The sequence below is a fragment of the Heptranchias perlo genome, chromosome 2 (genome assembly GCF_035084215.1).
Source record: "Heptranchias perlo isolate sHepPer1 chromosome 2, sHepPer1.hap1, whole genome shotgun sequence".
In the NCBI taxonomy this organism is placed as follows: Eukaryota; Metazoa; Chordata; class Chondrichthyes; order Hexanchiformes; family Hexanchidae; genus Heptranchias; species Heptranchias perlo.
In genome coordinates this window covers 123,890,565-123,910,215 of record NC_090326.1, presented here as the reverse complement: position 1 = coordinate 123,910,215, position 19,651 = coordinate 123,890,565, and the positions used below count along the sequence as shown (strand labels likewise).

General features: G+C 44.9%; 1 protein-coding gene across 1 annotated transcript; it reads right to left on the bottom strand.

Annotated features, from left to right (window-relative positions):
* Window positions 1-4,761: 4,761 nt before the first annotated feature.
* On the bottom strand, window positions 4,762-14,879 carry LOC137334276 (uncharacterized). Its single transcript, XM_067998938.1, has 5 exons — window positions 14,678-14,879; window positions 13,914-14,022; window positions 11,973-12,092; window positions 7,234-7,312; window positions 4,762-7,144 (listed from the first exon to the last, which is right to left on the bottom strand). The coding sequence occupies exons 1-5, from the start codon at window positions 14,773-14,775 to the stop codon at window positions 7,053-7,055; spliced, it is 498 nt and encodes a 165-aa protein (XP_067855039.1). The 5' UTR covers window positions 14,776-14,879; the 3' UTR covers window positions 4,762-7,052.
* Window positions 14,880-19,651: the final 4,772 nt, after the last annotated feature.

The following is a 19,651-nucleotide window of genomic DNA, read 5'->3' as shown; positions in this document are numbered from 1 at the left end:
ATTAGCGACTATCTTATATTTATGCCCCAAGTTCTGGTCTCTCCCACGAGTGGAAACATCTTCTGTACATCTCCCTATCAAAACTTTTCATAATCTTAAAGACCTCTATCAGGACACCCCTCTATCTTTTTTCTACAGAAAAGATCCCCAGCCTGCTTAATCTTTCCTGATAGGTCAGTTCTGATATCATCCTAGTAAATCTTTTCTGCATCTTCTTTGGCACCTCTATATCCTTTTTATAATATGGAGACCAAAACTGTTCACAGTACTCCAAGTGTGGTCTAACCAAGGTTCTATACAAGTTTAACATAACTTCCCTGCTTTTCAATTCTATCCCTCTAGACATGAATCCCAGTGCTGTTTTATTTTTTTTTAATAATAGCCTTACTAACCTGCGACACTACTTTTAGTGATTTGTGTATCTGTACCCCCAGATCCCTCGGCTCCTCTACCCCATTTGGACACTTATTTTCCAAGCAGTATGTGGCCTCCTTATTCTTCCTACCAAAATATACCACACACTAATCTATATTGAAATTCATTTGCCAATTACATGCCCATTCTGCAAGTTTATTAATGTCTTCCTGTATTTTGTCACAGTCCGCCCCAGTATTAACTAGAACCCCCAATTTGGTGTCGTCCGCAAAGTTTGAAATTGTACTGTTGATTCCAAATTGTTTATGTAAATGGTGAACAACAGTGGCCCGAGTACTGATCCTTGTGGAACACCACTTCCCACCTTTTGTCAGTCTGAGTAACTACCTTTAACACCTAGTCTCTGTTTTCTGTTTTGTAGCCAGCTTGCTATCCATTCTGTTACTTGTCCCACCTCTACATGCTCTGACCTTGGTCATGAGTCTATGGGGTGCCTTATCCAAGGCCTTTGAAAATCCAAATATATTACATCTACTGCATTACCCTTGTCTACCCTTTCTGTTACTTCTTCAAAGAGTTCAAAGGAAGATGGTAGTGGTTGTTGGAGGCCAATCATCTCAGCCCCAGGACATTGCTGCTGGAGTTCCTCAGGGCAGTGTCCTAGGCCCAACCATCTTCAACTGCTTCATCAATGACCTTCCCTCCATCATAAGGTCAGAAATGGGGATGTTCACTGATGATTGCACAGTGTTCAGTTCCAGTCGCAACCCCTCAAATAATGAAGCAGTCCAAGCCTGCATGCAGCAAGCCCTGGACAACATCCAGGCTTGGGCTGATAAGTGGCAAGTAACATTCGTGCCAGACAAGTGCCAGGCAATGACTATCTCCAACAAGAGAGAGTCTAACCACCTCCCCTTGACATTCAATGGCATTACCATCGCTGAATCCCCCACCATCAACATCCTGGGGGTCACCATTGACCAGAAACTTAACTGGGCCAGCCATATAAATACTGTGGCTACAAGAGCAGGTCAGAGGCTGGGTATTCTGCGGCGAGTGACTCACCTCCTGACTCCCCAAAGCCTTTCCACCATCTACAAGGCACAAGTCAGGAGTGTGATGGAATACTATCCACTTGCCTGTATGAGTGCAGCTCCAACAACACTCAAGAATCTCGACACCATCCAGGACAAAGCAGCCCACTTGATTGGCACCCCATCCACCACCCTAAACATTCACTCCCTTCACCATCGGCACACTGTGGCTGCATGTGTACCATCCACAGGATGCACTGCAGCAACTCGCCAAGGCTTCTTCGACAGCACCTCCCAAACCTGAGACCTCTACCACCTAGAAGGACAAGAGCAGCAGGCACATGGGAATACCACCACCTGCACGTTCCCCTCCAAGTCACACACCAACCCAACTTGGAAATATATCGCCGTTCCTTCATTGTCGCTGGGTCAAAATCCTGGAACGCCCTTCCTAACAGCACTATGGAAGAACCTTCACCACACGGACTGCAGCGGTTCAAGGCAGCGGCTCACCACCACCTTCTCAAGGGCAATTAGGGATGGGCAATAAATCCCAGCCTCACCAGCGACGCCCACATCACATGAACAAATAAAAATAAATTGGTCAAGAATGACCTTCCCTTTTGAAATCTGTGCTGGATATTGGTTTCTAGATATTTTTCGATTAAATCTTTGTGTAAGGATTCCATTATCTTTCCAACCACTGACATTAAGCAAATTGGTTTATAGTTCCCTGGACTTGTTCTATCTCCCTTTTTAAATATAGGGATTACATTAGCTGTCCTCCGGCTATGTATCTATGTAATAGTGCCTCTACTATCTCTTCCATAAATTCTTTTAATGTGGGCAGATGCAATCCATCTCGACCAGGAGTTTTATCCTCTCAAAATTTGATTAGTTTATCAATTATCTCCCCTCTTTCTATCTTAAATGTCTTTATATCTTTTTTGATCTTTTCTTCTAATGTCATGCCCATTGTGTTAGTCTCCCTGGTAAATACTGAGGCAAAGTAATTTTTAAATATTTCTACCATGTCGCTGTCATTTCCTGTGAGCTTATCGTGTATATCACTTCGTGGCCCTAACCCTATCCTGATTTTTCTTTTGTATTTATGTGTCCATAGAGTACTTTACTAGTTTTTTTTTTAATATTCCTTTGATAATTTAATTTTATAGTTTTTCTTTGCCATCTAATAGTTTTTTTTACTTCTTTCCTGAACTTTTCATATTTCCTTTTGCTGTCTATGTACTTAGTGTATGTCTTTTTTAGTCTCAATTTTGCCCTTATTTCTTTATTCATCCATGGTGTATCATTACTGGCTAGTTTGTTCTTGCTTTTTAGTGGGATATATTTCTCCTGGGCTCTTTGATCACTGTTTGTCCTGTTCTTCATGTATTTCAGTTATTCCTACATCTGGTTCCTTGCTACAGATCATTACCTCAATGAAACCTCCCCATAATTACCGCCCCCCCCAATCACCACTTTCAACTGAGGAATCAGTACTCATGTGGATCACCACGAAGGAAGCTGAAAGAACGAAAGGCACAGAATGTACTCTAGGTGGGGGATTTCAATGTACACCTATGGCTAGGTAGTATTACCACTGACCGTGCTGGTAGAATCCTGAAGGACATAGCCACCATTGGGCCAGCAACATGCGGTGAGAAACCAAGGAATAAGGAAGTAACCCACTTGACATTGTCCTCACCAACCTACCTGTTTTTAAAAATTTGTTCATGGGATGTTGGCGTCGCTGGCAAGGCTAGCATTTATTCCCAACCCTAATTGCCCTTGAGAAGGTGGTTGTGAGCTGCCTTCTTGAGCCACTGCAGTCCGTGTGGTGAAGGTTCTCCCACAATGCTGTTAGGAAGGGAGTTCCAGGATTTTAACCCAGCGACGATGAAGGAACGGCGATATATTTCCAAGTCGGGATGGTGTGTGACTTGGAGGGGGAACGTGCAGGTGGTATTGTTCCCATGTGCCTGCTGCTCTTGTCCTTCTAGGTGGTAGAGGTCATAGGTTTGGGAGGTGCTGTCGAAGATGCCTTGGCGAGTTGCTGCACTGCATCCTGTGGATGGTACACACTGCAGCCACAAGTGCGCCGGTGGTAAAGGGGATGCCAATGAAGCGGGCTGCTTTGTCCTGGCTGATGTTGAGCTTCTTGAGTGGCAAGTAGAGAGTATTCCATCACACTCCTGACTTGTGCCTTGTAGATAGTTGCAGAAACATCTTCCACAAGTGTTAGAGAAGTAACCAGTGCATAGTTTTTGTGAAGACCAAGGCTACCCTGCACCATGAGGGTGTCCACCATTGTGTCGTGCAGCACTACCACCTCACTAAGTGGGACAGATCCAACAGATTAAAACTGGACATCCTGGAGATACTGTAGGCCCTCACCAGCAGAACTGTATACAATCACAATCCGTAACCTCATGGCCCAGCACATCCCTCACTCTGACTACAATCAAGCCAGGACATCAACTCTGGTTCAAAGTATAGGAGGGTATGCCAGGACCAGCAGCAGGCATACGTTAGCATGAGGTACAAGCTAATGAAGCTACCTGCATACTAAACAACAAAAGCAGCAGGCTATAGAGAGTGCTAAGCAATCCCATGATTAACAGATCAGAGCAGAACTCTGTAGCCCTCCCATGTTCAGTTGAGAATGAGGGCAAACAACCAGGCAAGTAGCAGGAGACTCCTTGAACATCACTATTCTCAACCACGGTGCAGCCGGTCACATGAGGATAAGAGGCAAGGTTGAAATGTTTGCAAGAGTCTTCAGCCAAAAGTGCCGAATGAATGATCCTAAGGGGCCTCCTGAGGTCCCCACCATCATAAATAGCAGTGTCCAGCCAATTCGGTTCACTCCACGTGACAGTAAGCAGCATCTTTCCAGCATTTTCTAATCTCACTGCAGAAAATTATTCTTTGAGAACCTAATTGGATAACGGTGGCATCTCCCATAAGTCAATGCCAAATATTTCAGCATTGCAAGTACAGTAGACACAACAATTTGGCTATTAAGCCTTTGGACAACATTCAGAACCACTAATTAGTCCTACAGGTACATCACAAGACAAGTCAGCACAGCAGTCTTTTGTTCCATCGCACTCAAGTTCATTCATTCAAAATTACTGTTGTATAGCAGACTTAGAAAATAAATGTTCTGCCTAGTCATGTTTAGGACTGCATATACAATCTTATAAATAGCAAACAATCTCAGTATCTTTATTTCTACAGATAGTCTTAGGAGCTACATAAAATTATACATGAGGGGCACATTTGATGCGGCTATCACAGCATTATCTCAGTTATTCTCGTTGTAAACACAAATAGACAACCAGGTAAATGAGTTGCATTGATTTAATAAAATGCAAATTAAGAAATTTATTCCAAAAAAAACAAACAAACATTCATTTACACTGCAAAGGATCCACATGTGTAGTATCACCAAATGGAAAAAATTAGACCTAGTCAAACTAACTGGTTTTATAAGGCGGCACAGTTATAATTATACAATACAAATACATAGGCTATTGTATGTTCAAATGGATTTTTAAGCAGGCTGTAGATTAGAAATTAAGGGGTAAATATTTGAGCTCATTGAGATTAGGAGATGTCAAAGTTGGGAAATGGAACATTTTTTCACTTTTTGCAACCAGAATCAGCACAAGGACTTGGTAAAAGGACCATGTGCCAGTCCTGATATCTTCATGACTTCTTTATTTTTTTGGGATTCCATTGGCTTGTTTACCCATCATTCGACAGCCTACACAACACACCTCAGCTGTGTTTGAATCCACCACCACATTGTCAAGGTATCTCTTATTAATACCAACTACTGTAACTCAAGATATTTCAGTTATAATGATTTTACAAATGATTTCACCAGAAGTGGAATACAGTAAAAGAAACTAATTCATTAAAATACTAGAACAGAATTCTGATGTATAATATTTCTCCAGGCAGATGAAATTCCCCAAGTTGTTAGTCCTCAAACAAACTAAAAATTCAGAACTGAGGTCGTTCAACATTCTGGGAATATTAACAATGATTTAGAAGACACTAATATGCTTTGGTATTTAATTAACCATCAATGGAGGGAGAAGTTAGAACAGAGCAAGGTGGGACACATTCAAGGGGAGGCTTGATGCTTGTATGAGGGAGATACAAACTGGCTTAGTGGCAGAAGGCAGAGGGTGATGGTCGAAGGTTGTTTTTGTGACTGGAAGCCTGTGGCCAGTGGGGTACCACAGGGATCGGTGCTGGGTCCCTTGCTATTTGTGGTCTACATTAATGACTTGGATATGAATGTAAAAGGTATGATCAGTAAGTTCGCTGATGATACAAAAATTGGTAGGGTGGTAAATAGCGAGGAGGATAGCCTCAGTCTGCAGGACGATATAGATGGGTTGGTCAGATGGGCAGAACAGTGGCAAATGGAATTTAACCCGGAAAAGTGCGAGGTGATGCACTTTGGAGGGACTAACAAGGCAAGGGAATACACAATGAATGGGAGGACCCTAGGCAAGACAGAGGGTCAGAGGGATCTTGGTGTGCAAGTTCACAGATCCCTGAAGGCGGCGGAACAGGTAGATAAGGTGGTAAAGAAGGCATATGGGATACTTGCCTTTATTAGCCGAGGCATAGAATATAAGAGCAAGGAGGTTATGATGGAGCTGTATAGAACACTGGTTAGGCCACAGCTGGAGTACTGTGTGCAGTTCTGGTCACCACACTACAGGAAGGATGTGATCGCTTTGGAGAGGGTGCAGAGGAGATTCACCAGGATGTTACCAGGGCTGGAGCGCTTCAGCTATGAAGAGAGACTGGGAAGATTGGGTTTGTTTTCCTTGGAGCAGAGGAGGCTGAGGGGGGACATGATTGAGGTGTACAAAATTATGAGGGGCACAGATAGGATGGATACTAAGGAGCTTTTTCCCTTCGTTGAGGGTTCTATAACAAGGGGACATAGATTCAAGGTAAAAGGCGGGAGGTTTAGAGGGGATTTGAGAAAGAACTTTTTCACCCAGAGGGTGGTTGGAGTCTGGAACTCACTGCCTGAAAGGGTTGTGGAGGCAGGAACCCTCAACATTCAAGAAGCATTTGGATGAGCACTTGAAATGCCATAGCATACAAGGCTACGGACCAAATGCTGGAATATGGGATTAGAGTAGACAGGGCTTGATGGCCGGCGCGGACACGATGGGCCGAAGGGCCTCTATCCGTGCTGTATAACTCTATGACTCTATATGGGGGCAGGGTGGGAAGAAGCTGGTATGGAGTATAAACACCTGCATGGACCATTTGGGCTGAATGGCTTGTTTCTGTACTGTAGATTATATTTATTTCCATCCAATGACAGCTCATACTTGAACTACAAGGGGCCTAGTCATTAAATGGGGACATATTTGCTCCCTGACATTACTGAGTATGGTGTCAAGAGTTTGATTTCTTTCTTTATCCAGTCCCTCAGAGTTTTAGTAGCCTTATTCTTGGAGAAAGACTGGCTATGATACTGAGAAGAGAATTATTTCAAAGTCTGTTTTCTTTAAGCAAGAGTATAAAACTAGCATCCCCGAGTTATTTAGCATTATGCAGTTCCTGCTTATTCTTAATCATTACTGAAGCACACCTCATTTAGTAAATTGTACAATTAGCTGATGAATACTGAGTGCACTTAAAGTTGTTTGTTGATTCACTGTAACCTGAAACTTTGTCTAAGCCACTACCTGGAAAACAAAACAGAATAAAATGAGAAAAAAAATCTATACTTTTTATGACAGAAGCTTTTCTATTAACAGCTATTTTAATTTCTTACCTTCAATAAGGTTGTGCAAGTTGCAGTAGTTTGTACCACAGTCGAAGACTGCATACCACAGTTCAGAAACAGAGGATCCCTGCAACAAGAATGTGTACTGAGCTGTATTAGCAGAAACAGAATAGCTGAAGAAACACTGATTAAAAACTGATGCCTACAATACTGTAGGGGGGGAATAATTTGAGGGCAAGCCACTACATGGTACTCTTGGACACCTCTGACTGACTTTCTCACTAACAGAAATTTGGAATCAGGTCAATTGCCTAGCCTATCACGTTAGTGCACAGGACTCATAAATCCAAGTTTTTTTTTAATAAATGTATTGATTTTCTGTAATTAGACAGTTTTAAGTCTAAGTACAGTATTAATAAATGTAAGGAATCTTACAACACCAGGTTATAGTCCAACTGTTTTATTTGAAAATCACAAGCTTTCGGAGGCTTTCTCCTTCGTCACTCACTCACCTGACGAAGGAGAAAGCCTCCGAAAGCTTGTGATTTTCAAATAAAACAGTTGGACTATAACCTGGTGTTGTAAGATTCCTTACGTTTGTCAACCCCAGTCCATCACCGGCATCTCCACATCATGAGTATTAATAAAGGTAGTGTAGAGGTTATGTTACCAGACAAGTAATCTATAGGCTTGGACTACTAATCCTGAGTACTTGAGTTCAAAAATTTGAGAAACTGAATTCAGTTTTAACAAATAAAAAGCTGGTATCAGTAAAAGTGACCATGAAGCTGTTGAATTATCATAAAAATCCAACTGGTTCACCAATGTCCTTTAGGGAAGAAAGCCTGCAGTCCTTACTCTGTCTGCCCTATAGGTGACTCCAGTCCCAAACCAACATGGATGACTCTGAGGTGGCCATGCAAGCCACGTAGCATGGGACGGGAGTCACATATAGGCTCGATTGGGTAAGCGTGGCCAGTTCTCTTCCCTGAAGGAGATTAGTGAAACAATTAGATTTTTAATGGCAGTCTGTCAGCTTTTAAAATGTCATTTTCTGGTGCTAGCCTACAAATTACCAGATTTATTGAATTCAATTTTGCAACTTACCATGGTAGGATTTGAACTCACTATCACTAGGCTACCGTATCCTACTTGGTGCAGGATAGGATCCAGTTAGAGATTGGATGAGCTGAAATTTACAGAGGATGGAGGGATGGGAAATTGTCCAGGCAAGCATTGGAATAGTTGAGTCTGGAGTGAATAAAGGGGTGAAGATTTCAGCAACAGACGGGCGGAGGCAGGCAGCAATGTTTCGGAGATGAAAGTATACAGTCTTTGTGATGGAGAGGATATAGGGTCAGATGCTCAGCTCGGAGTCCAATAGGATGAAGCATATATTGCCAGGGCTGACAGGTATAGCTGGGTGTCATAAGCATACGTGTGGAAGCTGGCCCAGTGTTTTTAGATGATTTGCCAAGGAGTACCATGAAGGCAGGGGGCAAATAGATCCTTAGGTGACTCCTGAGAGGACAGTTTATGGGTGCGAAGAGAAGTCATTGCTAGAGATTCTCTAGCTACAATTGGATAGATAACAGTGGAAACAAGCAAGGAGGGTCCCATGCTGAGGTGGTGGAGGATTGCATAGTCGACTGTATCAAAGGTCGCAGAGATGTCGAGGATGTACCATGGTCACCGTCATAGAGAATGTTTATTGTGACTTTGGTTAGGGCCGTTTTGGTGCTGTGGAAGGGGTGGAAATCTGATTGGAGCAATTCAAACAGAACTGCCAAAAAGGTTGGCACAGGTCTGAGGTAACAACACATTCAGAGACCTTGAAGTTGAAAGGAAGGTTGGAAAAGTGGTAGTAGTTAGCAAGACAGGGGGGTCAAGGGTGGGTTATTGTGAGAACAGAGTGATGACATCCATTTTGAAAGGGGAGGACAGCATCTTAGGAGAGAAAACAGTTAGCATGGGGACCATTAAGGAAAGTTAGCTGTTCAGCAGTTTAGTGGCAATGAGGTCAAGGAAGCAGGAGTTTTTGCTAAAGCACATACAAGTTCAGAGGCTTTATAACTTTTTTTGTTGGAAAGCAAAAAGTAGAGCAAAATAGATTATAAAAATAGAAGCAAAAATACTGCGGATGCTGGAACTCTCTCTCTCCACAAATGCTTCCCGACCTGAGTATTTCCAGAATTTTGTTTATAATTTTTAATATAAAATAAAAAAAGAGCTCAATTATCACTTTCTGATAATGTTCTTCAACATTAATTAGATTTTTGTATGTACATGTACAATTTTGTTTTATCAATCGGGGAAGGAACGTAATTATTTCAGGGCTTTCAGGGCACAGAAATCAGTCTTCTGAATTGTAGGCTTTCTTTTCCCCTTCCCCCAAAGGACGCGGCTGCTACTGGAGTTGTTCCAAAAACAAATGTCCTCCATTACTATACCCATGGGCATCTTACATTTACAAGCAGAGAGAGACAGGGAATGTTGGTAAGTTTTTGATGTGCGTGGGCACCTCACAGCTGAGCCCAATCTTCACAAAGGCATTTTTAAACAGCAGCCATGATCAGGAGCAGGAGTTGTGGTTGACTTTATCCCTTTTTAGGCCAAGACAGCCAATTGTAGCACCAATTAATCAGCTAATTCAGCACAGACTAAGGATGGAACCTGGGAACTTCCTGACCCATATGTCAGTGCTGCACCACATGCTTCTTTTACCTTTGAAGGGAGCCCAACTCGGGTTTTTCTTGGTGTTGGCTTACTAAACAAATTTTTTATACAAAGTGGAAATCAAATTCAGTTCTCCAGTAAACCCAGCTTTTATTCAAGAAATCCCTTTTTCATAGAACTTTAAAAAATTGCAGCACAGGAAACTGTTCTGCCCATCATGCCTGTGCTAGTTCTTTAACTGGAATTGTCTAGTCTTAAATCCATTCCTTTGCTCTGATTTTTTAAAAAATACTTATCTAATTCATTTTTAAACTTTTACAGTTTCTTCCTTTAATAGCCTTGTGATAAAGCATAATAACACTGAAAATATTTCTAACTTCCCCTTTCATTGTCCTGGGCATGAAAAAAAAACAAGTGGGTTGGGGGCAGGGAGGAAAACAGTAAAAAATGTTTTAAATGTAAAACCCACCCATTTCCGGTTGTAACAGAGGCAGGAAGAGGGGCGGGTTGGTTACTAAAAGTTTTCGAGGAGGCTGCAGGCCTTCATTTTAACAGATTTTTTATTTTTGACTCCTGGGGGCCGGGATTCCCCAGGTGGCGTGAAGTAGGAGGCGAGAAGGCCCAAAACAACAGGTAAGTGCCTTTATACCACTGCTCGAGGGCCACGAAGAATAGGAGTGCTTCCCCCAGACCCAACAAGCCTACCTGCAGCGGCCCTACAAAAACAATCTCCGACCCTCCTCCCCCACCACAATCTCCAACCACCTCTCCTTCCCCACAAAAATCTAACATTTACCTGTTCACGTCCTCTTCTCCAGTCCGACTGAGGCCAGCCTGTCAAACAGGCCATCCTGTCGGGTGGGAATGAGTAAAAAAAGACATCCTTATGTCAAAATCATATGGACGTCCGGGAAACCAGTAATTCCGGGTATCCCATCAGGAATTCCAAACCCCCACCCCCTGCCCCCCAATAAAATCATGCCCTATGTCTCCTTGTTACCTTCTCAAACTTTATTGAATTTTGAAAACTCCAACATATTCCCCCTTAACCTCTTCCAGAGAAAAAGCACTCCAATTTTCAAGCCTTTTAAAACAAATAACCTCTAATTCCTGTTATCATTCTATTGAATCTTTGCTGTACCCTTTCCATGGCTTTAATATCCTGCCTATAATGTGGTGCCCAGAACTGCACACAGTACGCCACTGTGGTCTAATCAACATCTTGTCCAAAGTTAATATTATCTTTGATTTTATATTCAGTGCCACTTGTGTATAAAACCCAGAATTCCATTTAGCTTTTTATTGCCTTATTTACCTGGACACCCACCTTTAAAGATCTAGATCTTACTGTTTGCCTCTTTGGTTAGCAATTCTACCATTTGGGCATACTTCCTTTCAATGTTTTCCCAAAATATACAACTTCACATTTCTTTGCCCACACTGCGAGCCTGTCCATGTCCTCCTGGTTACTTCCTCACACTTGGAATGCTGCTTAGTATCAACAAGCTTTAATATCATTCCTCTTGTGCCAATATCCAAATCATTTATATTATGGAAAACAACACAGGTATTTCTTTTGGAGTTATCTCCAGTAAAGAGATTATTAAACTCTAATCTCAATCCTCAAAACTGCCAATACGTGCAGGAACACGACCGTCTCCCTGGGCCAGTCTGTTTTGTATTTTTTCAGCTCGTGCAATGGGACACTGAACCTAACATTATTACAGTAATGAAACTACTGAAATATCAGCAGTAGCTTAAGTGACTATATTAACCTTAAAATGTTAAAATTTTTCCTTCTCCCTCCCATTTTTAAAAAAAAACATTAATTTTACTGCCTAATCTAACTTCTATTTTCAATACAGAATTAGCCCACAGTAGATTATGCCCAGATGAATAAAGCATCCAGAATATACTAAGGGTTACTGAATCCAATGCTTCAAATTCAAATAATTGAATTACCAAGCTGAGAGTCAAAAAAAGACGTGATACCATTTAGGCATGACAAATGACATATAGACCACTTTGTAAAAAAAATTCAATATAAGTTACACGACCTATTAATGACAAATGAAATGTGTTCTGTATAGAAATATAATGATATTACTTACAGTGACATAGCAGGATCTCTTGTCCAAGGAGGAAGCCAGTCTGAATGTAAGGTTATCGACATATTTGTGCACAGGAGTGGTGTGCTCAGCCACAATGTAGTGTTCATTTGCAGACTTTAGCTGAGTGGGGGGTGGGGTTGGGGGGAGGAAAGTGAACACAGAAAAATGTGCATCTTTTATTCTTACAGGTAACTACAGAAGACAACCCATAATTTTTTTTCAGTGCCATGTAATATGCTTGCATTTTGTCTGGAATATTTAAATGAGTTTTTATCAACAAAAACTAAGTGTTTTATATCAAAGGTTACAATACATCACAATGAGTGTTCAATATTTTGCTACTTAAAATACAAAAATTGGCAGCCCCCAGCTAAGTCCAGGAGGAGATATTACAGGGTGGCAGTGGTTTTTAGGAGTGGAGAAAAAAAATTGTCTACTTTTTTGGTGGTGGCTGCTTGATGGCTATGATGCATCCATGCCCAGAAAACCTGAGCGGAGCAGGAGTCAGGCCTGCTCTGCTCAGGGCAACCCAATTTATCAGAGGGGACCTAAAACAGGCAATAGGCCCCTTGCATATGGTAATGATGGGGTCTAATGCCTGTTTTAGGCAGCCACCTCGGACACTTGAAAACTGTGTGTGGCCAACATGGTGTCGGACAGTTTTCAGGCATTAATAGGGCGCAGGACATGGCCCTGCAAAATAAGTCATTTTTGTCCTGTTTTCCATCCGGAAAGTGGGTGCAATGATGACTAATTTCTACCCCGATGTTTCTTGGCTTTGTCTCACCCCTGGCAGCCTCACTGAAGAAGAGTGAATATTGAGGACTAATGGGAGCAAAGATTAAATTGAAAAAATGCCACATTTCAGTATTGTGGTCTCTGAACCACAGCAATGACAGTGGTCTGGGTTGGAACACTAGCCCCTGACAGATTTCAGAAAGTCAAAAAGCAGAGGTCATGGAAGATTCTCCACACAAATACTCTAGGATACAGCCATATGACCTTATTCTGAAGAAATGACAAAAAACTGTTCCAAATTCATCAAGCTACTTTTACTAACGGTGCATCTGCATAATACCCCTTTCAGAAGTATTTTGTCCAAATTCTCCTCAGTCTAATCTTCCTTCTGTATTGTGATATGCAACACGATGCATTTTTACAATTTGATTATGGGAAAAATACACAATGAAAATATTTCCAGTAAGGGTCACTGGATTGCAATTAGGAGCAGGAATAATTTCTGATTTTCCTCCTCCTGAATGAAGGCCATTGAGGCTAATCATAGCACTGTTTACCACCATCCCAGTTGTAATCAGCCAACTCAGCACAAACAGGAAAGTAAACCTTCCTACTCACTGGATAAACTCAGGAAAAAACAAAGATGTCAAACAAGAACCAGATCAGGTTGGACTGTGATGTCCTCATGGTTAAAGGACTTACTGACACTCAACATCAAGGCTCATAAAATGAATGGGCACTTGGGCACTGTATTAGAGAGTCACCAGCACCCATGGAACTGATGCCCAGCAAGAAATTGATGCTTTCATGACAGAAAGGGAAGAAAACTAGCAAAAAAAAAGTTCTAAAAGGATATTTGTCTGAGCTGTTCTTCCAAATTCTAAATCAATTAGCCAATTAAACTTATTTACAACAATCTTAACCCTTTTTGTTTGCAATAGCATTTTATTTTTTCTTTCAACACTTTTGAATTGAAAAATATTCTTTCACAGTGTGCATTTCAAATCAGTAAAAATCTGTAAGTAATGCTGGTGTTCAGAAAAAAAAAGATTTTGAAAGCTTAAAGTCTCTCAGTAGACTTGTAGCAATAGGAGTAGTTCTCCAAATCAGATGACTAGAGTTCTTCCAAGGAGATTTAAAAACTGGATGGATTTTATATTTGACTAACTGGAAGCTTCAAACCATTAAGCTTTTGATACTTACAGTGTACAAGCACTTCTCCCCTCCATTAACACAATTATCAGCAGTCTTCCACTCTTTAATTTGGGTGACTAAATCCAGATACACATTATTACAAGGAATTCCAAATGTCCTACAAGATAAACATGTCAGATGAAAATAAGCAATCAATTCTCAAAGTTGTTGAAAGTAAACATGATACACTACACTAGCATTTATATAAAACACATCAAAACACTCTACACAATTAACAAATTGCTTTCAGAGTAGTAACTATTAGATCGTGGGAGTACCTTCACCACAATGACTACAGCAGTTCAAGAAGGCGGCTCACCACCTTCTCAAGGACAATTAGGGATGGGCAATAAATGCAGGCCTTGCCAGCGACGCCCAGATCTCATGAATGAATTTTTTAAAAAATAAACAGGAGAAGGATGTGCAACTCAAATAATGTTCTAGAAGCATAGCGGAACTCTAGGAGTAACAACTACCACGTCCCACCGTCCGCCTTCCCCCATACAGTAGAATGGATTAAAGAATAGGTGATGGACCGCCTGCTATAGCTCAACTAGTCATTGATCAGTATAACCTACAAAGTTAAAATAGGTTCGGAATCAAAAGTGAATCAGAAGCCAGATATTCTGTATTAGGGGCGTTCGCTTCCCACGATACAGATAATGAAGTGAAACCACTGCACTGGGTGCATAATAATTTTAAAGGGATTTTGCACGTTCATCTCTGAACACGTTCACTTGCGATAGTCAATCCATAATACACGGCGAACCTACCATTCCACCGAACATTGCGCATGCAAAGGTCCGCCCGCGATACAGGTCAATGCACCGAGCACCAAACATACCACCAACCCAAATCTGGAACACTGCATCGCTGCTCACACCGCCACCAACTCTCGGTCTCCAGCACTTCGGCGGTCAGGATGCACCCCAGTCACGGGCTCTCCGACCGCCCCAGTCACAGCCTTTCGCGTGATCATCTCCATGGAAACAACAGACCCAGGAAACGCCGCACGCGCCTGCTGGTATCGCAGGTCACGAGGACTTGGAGCAGCCCGGGGCAGCTGAGCAAGAAATACGGAGGCGGAACATCTAATCTATTCATTGAGTGAAATGGTAAAACTGACATTTATAATTAAGGGGGCCGAGATTGCAAAATCTATATAAACATGTGGGATAGCGTTTGTTTTTAAGAATGGCTCATTAAAATCCCCCGCATTATTTATCTTTGGGCATCCGGTGTCGAGGTTGGAATACCTTCTGGTAGATTTGCTCCATGTACAGGTCCAGGATGTGTAAGTATGGCCCAGAAAGTGCTGGAGCGGCGAACACGGTGAATTAGATTTTCTTTTCCCTCAGATTGCTGGAAATGCGAGTTAACAATGGTTCAGCGATGTCAACGTTGCATCTGAGACTTCATGAAAGTTGTGCCCAATGGTCTATCTCCTTAACCAATTAAATTTAAGGATAGCGAAAGAAACAGGGAACAACAGAGAAGCAAATAGAATAAATTAGAGAGGAGAAATAAAAAAGTGAGACTCCACAGTTTCAGTGTTCCCTTTCTGGGCCTCTATGGTTTTTTTTTGGCAGGATGGCACGCCAGCATAGAGACACTTTCAGATTTTTTTTTTTTGATTTTTTTTTTGTGTATTAGGCCCCCCTTTTATAAGAAGGGGGGGTGTGGGGTGTGCTTAAATACTAAAATCAAACAGACCAAAACCAAGTGTTCAAATTAAAATTTTATTATCCTCGTCCAGGATGCACTCCAGCCCCTGCGGTGCCCACCGGTCGCGGAAAGCCTTGAGCGTACCGGCAGACACCGCGTGCTCCATCTCCAGGGCCACCCGGGCGCGGAGCATTCCGCGGAAGAGAGGCAGACAGGCCGAGCGACCGCCCCCACGGATCACGATCATCCTAGACCTGTGGATGGCCACCTTGGACAGGCCCAGGAGCAGGCCCACGAGAACGTCCACCGACCTGCCCGCCCCCCTCCTCACCGGGCGGCCAAAGATCAGGAGCGTGGGACTGAAATGCAGCCAGAACTTGAGGAGCAGCCCCTTCAAATAATGGAACAGGGGCTGCAGTCTCGCACACCCAGTGTACAGATGGAACACGGACTCCTCCAGGCCGCAGAAATCACAAGCGGCCTGGGTGTCCGTGAAATGGCGTAACCGCCGGTTGCACGCGACTGCTCCGTGCGCCACCCTCCACCCCAGATCCCCAAAGTAACACGGGAGGACCCCTGTATATAGAGAGCCTCCCACTGGGGACCCCCGTCTCCGCCGGACGGCAGGATGGCACGCCAGGGCGTGTCCGGCCGAGAGACGAGGGCGAGGAAGTGGATGGTGTGCAGGAGCAGCCCGTACAGGAAATCCCTCCGCGCGGTGTGAAACGGCATGGAGGGAATTTCCGAGAGACGGCTCAAGTTGTGAGGCGCGGCCCCCCGAGGGAGGTTCCGGGGTTTGGCGCCGAGGAGGAACTCCGTCCGAACGGGGGTCAGGTCGGACGGGATGGCTCCGCACGCCTGAGCCGCCTCCACATCCCGAGTGGAGTCAGGGCCGAGCGCCGATTTCAACGCCCGGATGGCGATGGCCGCGTCCCCGGCACGCCACAAGGACATCCGTGCGGCGAGCGCCCACGGCTCCAACCAACCCGACCCACCGCCATCCAGGACGTCCCTGACTCTGGTCACCCGACCGGCCACGGCCCTCCGCACCGACAGCCGCGAGTGGCCGAAGCCGATATCGCGGAGGAACGGATTCCCGAGCAGTGGCTCCTGCAGGACGGCCGCTACCCCTGACGGGCGAGAGCACCGACCGGAGGCGACCATGTTCCAGACCCTGAGCAGATCCTGGTAAAAGACAGGCAGCTCCTGCAAAGACATGCGGCCGCCCACCAGCGAGATGAACAGGAGCTGCGTGTCGTAGTTCAGGCCGTGCAGCTGGCGGAAAAAATACGTCGCCAGCGCACGCCATCTAAGAGGACGCTCAACGTACAGGTATCGCCGCAGCGTCCGAAGGCGGAAAGTTGCCACCTGGGTGCGGACGCACACCAGCCCCTGACCGCCCTCCCTAAGCGGGAGACTCAGGACCGCGGCAGCAACCCAGTGTATCCCTCTGGCCCAGAAGAAGTCGACGAACTTCCTCTGAATTTTGGCGACAAACTCGGGGGGTGGGGTCAAAGTGACCAATCTGTACCACAACATGGCGGCCACCAGCTGGTTTATGACCAGCACTCGACCCCTGTAGGATAACACTCGGAGCAGTCCTGTCCAGCGCGCCAGGCGAGCGGCGACCTTGGCCTCCAGCTCTTCCCAGTTCGCCGGCCAGGCTTCCTCGGCAGGGCCGAGGTAGACTCCCAGGTACCGGAGGTGCGTGGTACTCCAGGCGAAAGGCCTGAGCTCCTCTGGCAGGGAGTCCACCCGCCACTGACCCACCAGGAGTCCGGAACATTTCTCCCAGTTGATCCTTGCGGAAGACGCCGCAGAGTAGACCTCTTGGCACTCGCGCATCCTCCGCAAGTCAAGGGGATCCGTGACCACGAGGAGCACGTCGTCGGCGTAAGCCGAAAGGACGACCTCCACGTCCGGCTCGCGCAGAGCCAGTCCCGACAGCCTCTTGCGCAAGAGGCGCAGGAAAGGCTCCACGCAGACGGCGTATAATTGGCCGGACATGGGGCACCCCTGACGCACTCCTCTCCCGAAGCGAAGGGGCGCCGTCAAGGATCCGTTAACCTTAATCAGACACTCCGCGGCGGCGTACAGAAGTCGGATCCGGGCGACGAAATGCGACCCGAACCCGAAAGCGCGCAGAGTCCCGAATAGGTACTCGTGATCCACCCTGTCGAACGCCTTCTCCTGATCTAAGGAAAGGAAGGCGACCGACAGACCAGCCCTCTGGGAATGGTGGATCAGGTCCCGGACCAGATGGATGTTATCGTGGATCTGCCGGCCCGGGACCGTGTAGGACTGGTCAGGGTGGATCATGTGGGCCAGCACGGTGCCCAGGCGAGCAGACATCGCCTTGGCAAAGACCTTATAATCCGTGCTGAGGAGGGAGACCGGGCGCCAGTTTTTAAGGTTGCGGAGATCCCCCTTCTTAGGCAGCAGGACCACGACCGCCCTGCGCCACGAAAGGGGCATCTCCCCGGTCGCCAGACATTCCCCCAGGACCCGCGCGTAGTCGCTCCCCAGGACGTCCCAGAAGGCCCTGAGGAACTCCACGGTCAGCCCGTCCAGCCCCGGGGACTTGCCCCTGGAGAGCTGGTGGAGGGCGCCGGTCAGCTCCGCCAAACTCAGCGGAGCGTCCATACTGTCGGCGTCCTCCGGGCCGACCAAAATATTGCAATAGGAACCTTATGGCCCGTACTGGGATCGAACCCGCGACCTTGGCGTTATTAGCACCACGCTCTAACCAACTGAGCTTACCAGTCATGTATGCATCTTAGCTTTGTGGGCTTACCCGCGTCTCTATGGTTGAGTGGCATGTCAGGAGCATAAATCACGTCATTAACAGGGTCCTTGTGACATGAATTACCAGCCATGAATGGCTGCAGTGAGATTAATTGGTATTGACAACATAAAACCAGCAATTTCATGACACAAAATGGGGAGGCTTATGGTGATATGGTAATTTTTCGGTTTTGGCGAAACTAACTGCAAATCGTCCAGCAATTTGTGGAGAATCAGAACTCATGCCATATCTCTTTGCCACAAATTGCTAGTTTTTAAAAAAAACTATTAATGGCAAGTGCCATGAACTTGCCATTATTTTTCCAGCAATTTCTGGGGCATTATCAGGAATTGTCTGCTTGACTACTTCTTCATGGTCTGCTCTCTAGCATGCACCCAGCTCACTGAAGAGTGACCACGTGGTGCCCATCAGTTCACTGTAAGCCAACTGGTGGGATTATTTTGTACTGGACCAGTTCACCAGGACGAAAACATCACTACTTGCGCCCCACTCGAGGAGGTCATCACTAATAGACCACTAATACAAATGGTTTATTCAAACTAAGATGTATACAAAATAAAAATGAACCAATATCATAATATGGTTCTTTTGATTAATAATACAGTTGATGTCCTGCGGAGCCCGCCGCTCATGGGTGGCTTCAAGCGTACTGGTGGACATCGCAAGATCCCTCTGCAGAGTCACCCAGGCGCTCATAAGGCCATGGAAGAGAGGCAAGCAGTCGAAGTGACCCTCCCCGTGGAACCTGCACATTCTGGACCTGTGAATGGTGGTTTTACCAGGCCCAGGAGCAGACCCACAAGGTGGTCCTCTATTCTGCTTGCCTCCTGAGCCAACTGGTGGGTACCACAAGGCATCAATTATTTTATTGGCCCAAATTACACCATTATTTTAGATGAATAATCATCCATTGATACTTTTTTTTAGTTTGAACAGGGCAGCCTACATTTATTAGTGGTGCCCTCCTTCCAAGGATGTACTTGAAGCTGTTTTGATGGGGACCAATTAGATCCTCATTGACCTAAACAAAACACTCATCAAAATAGGTCATATTTTTAAACCAAAATGAGTGATTGATACTCCTAAAGAATTATATTTGCCAGAACTTAATACAATTATTGTAGAAGCACTGATACCCCATTGATATTTTAGAACTGCTTGCACTGGAGGTAGTGCATTCGGACGCCCCATGTCCAGCTAACTGTATGCCATCCGCATAGCTCGCTTCCTGCATTTCATATGTAAGAGGTTGTCAGGGCTGGTTCTGTGTTGGCCA

Bases quoted from the DNA above. Each gene is read 5' to 3' on its own strand.
- LOC137334276 (XM_067998938.1), bottom strand. From the start codon at position 14,775: ATGCAGTGTTCCAGATTTGGGTTGGTGGTATGTTTGGTGCTCGGTGCA. The intron at 12,093-13,913 runs GTAAGTATCAAA...CCCCCCACTCAG, and splicing joins GGGAGAAGTGCTTGTACACT to CTAAAGTCTGCAAATGAACA. The intron at 7,145-7,233 runs GTAAGAAATTAA...TTTGTTTTCCAG, and splicing joins CTTGCACAACCTTATTGAAG to GTAGTGGCTTAGACAAAGTT.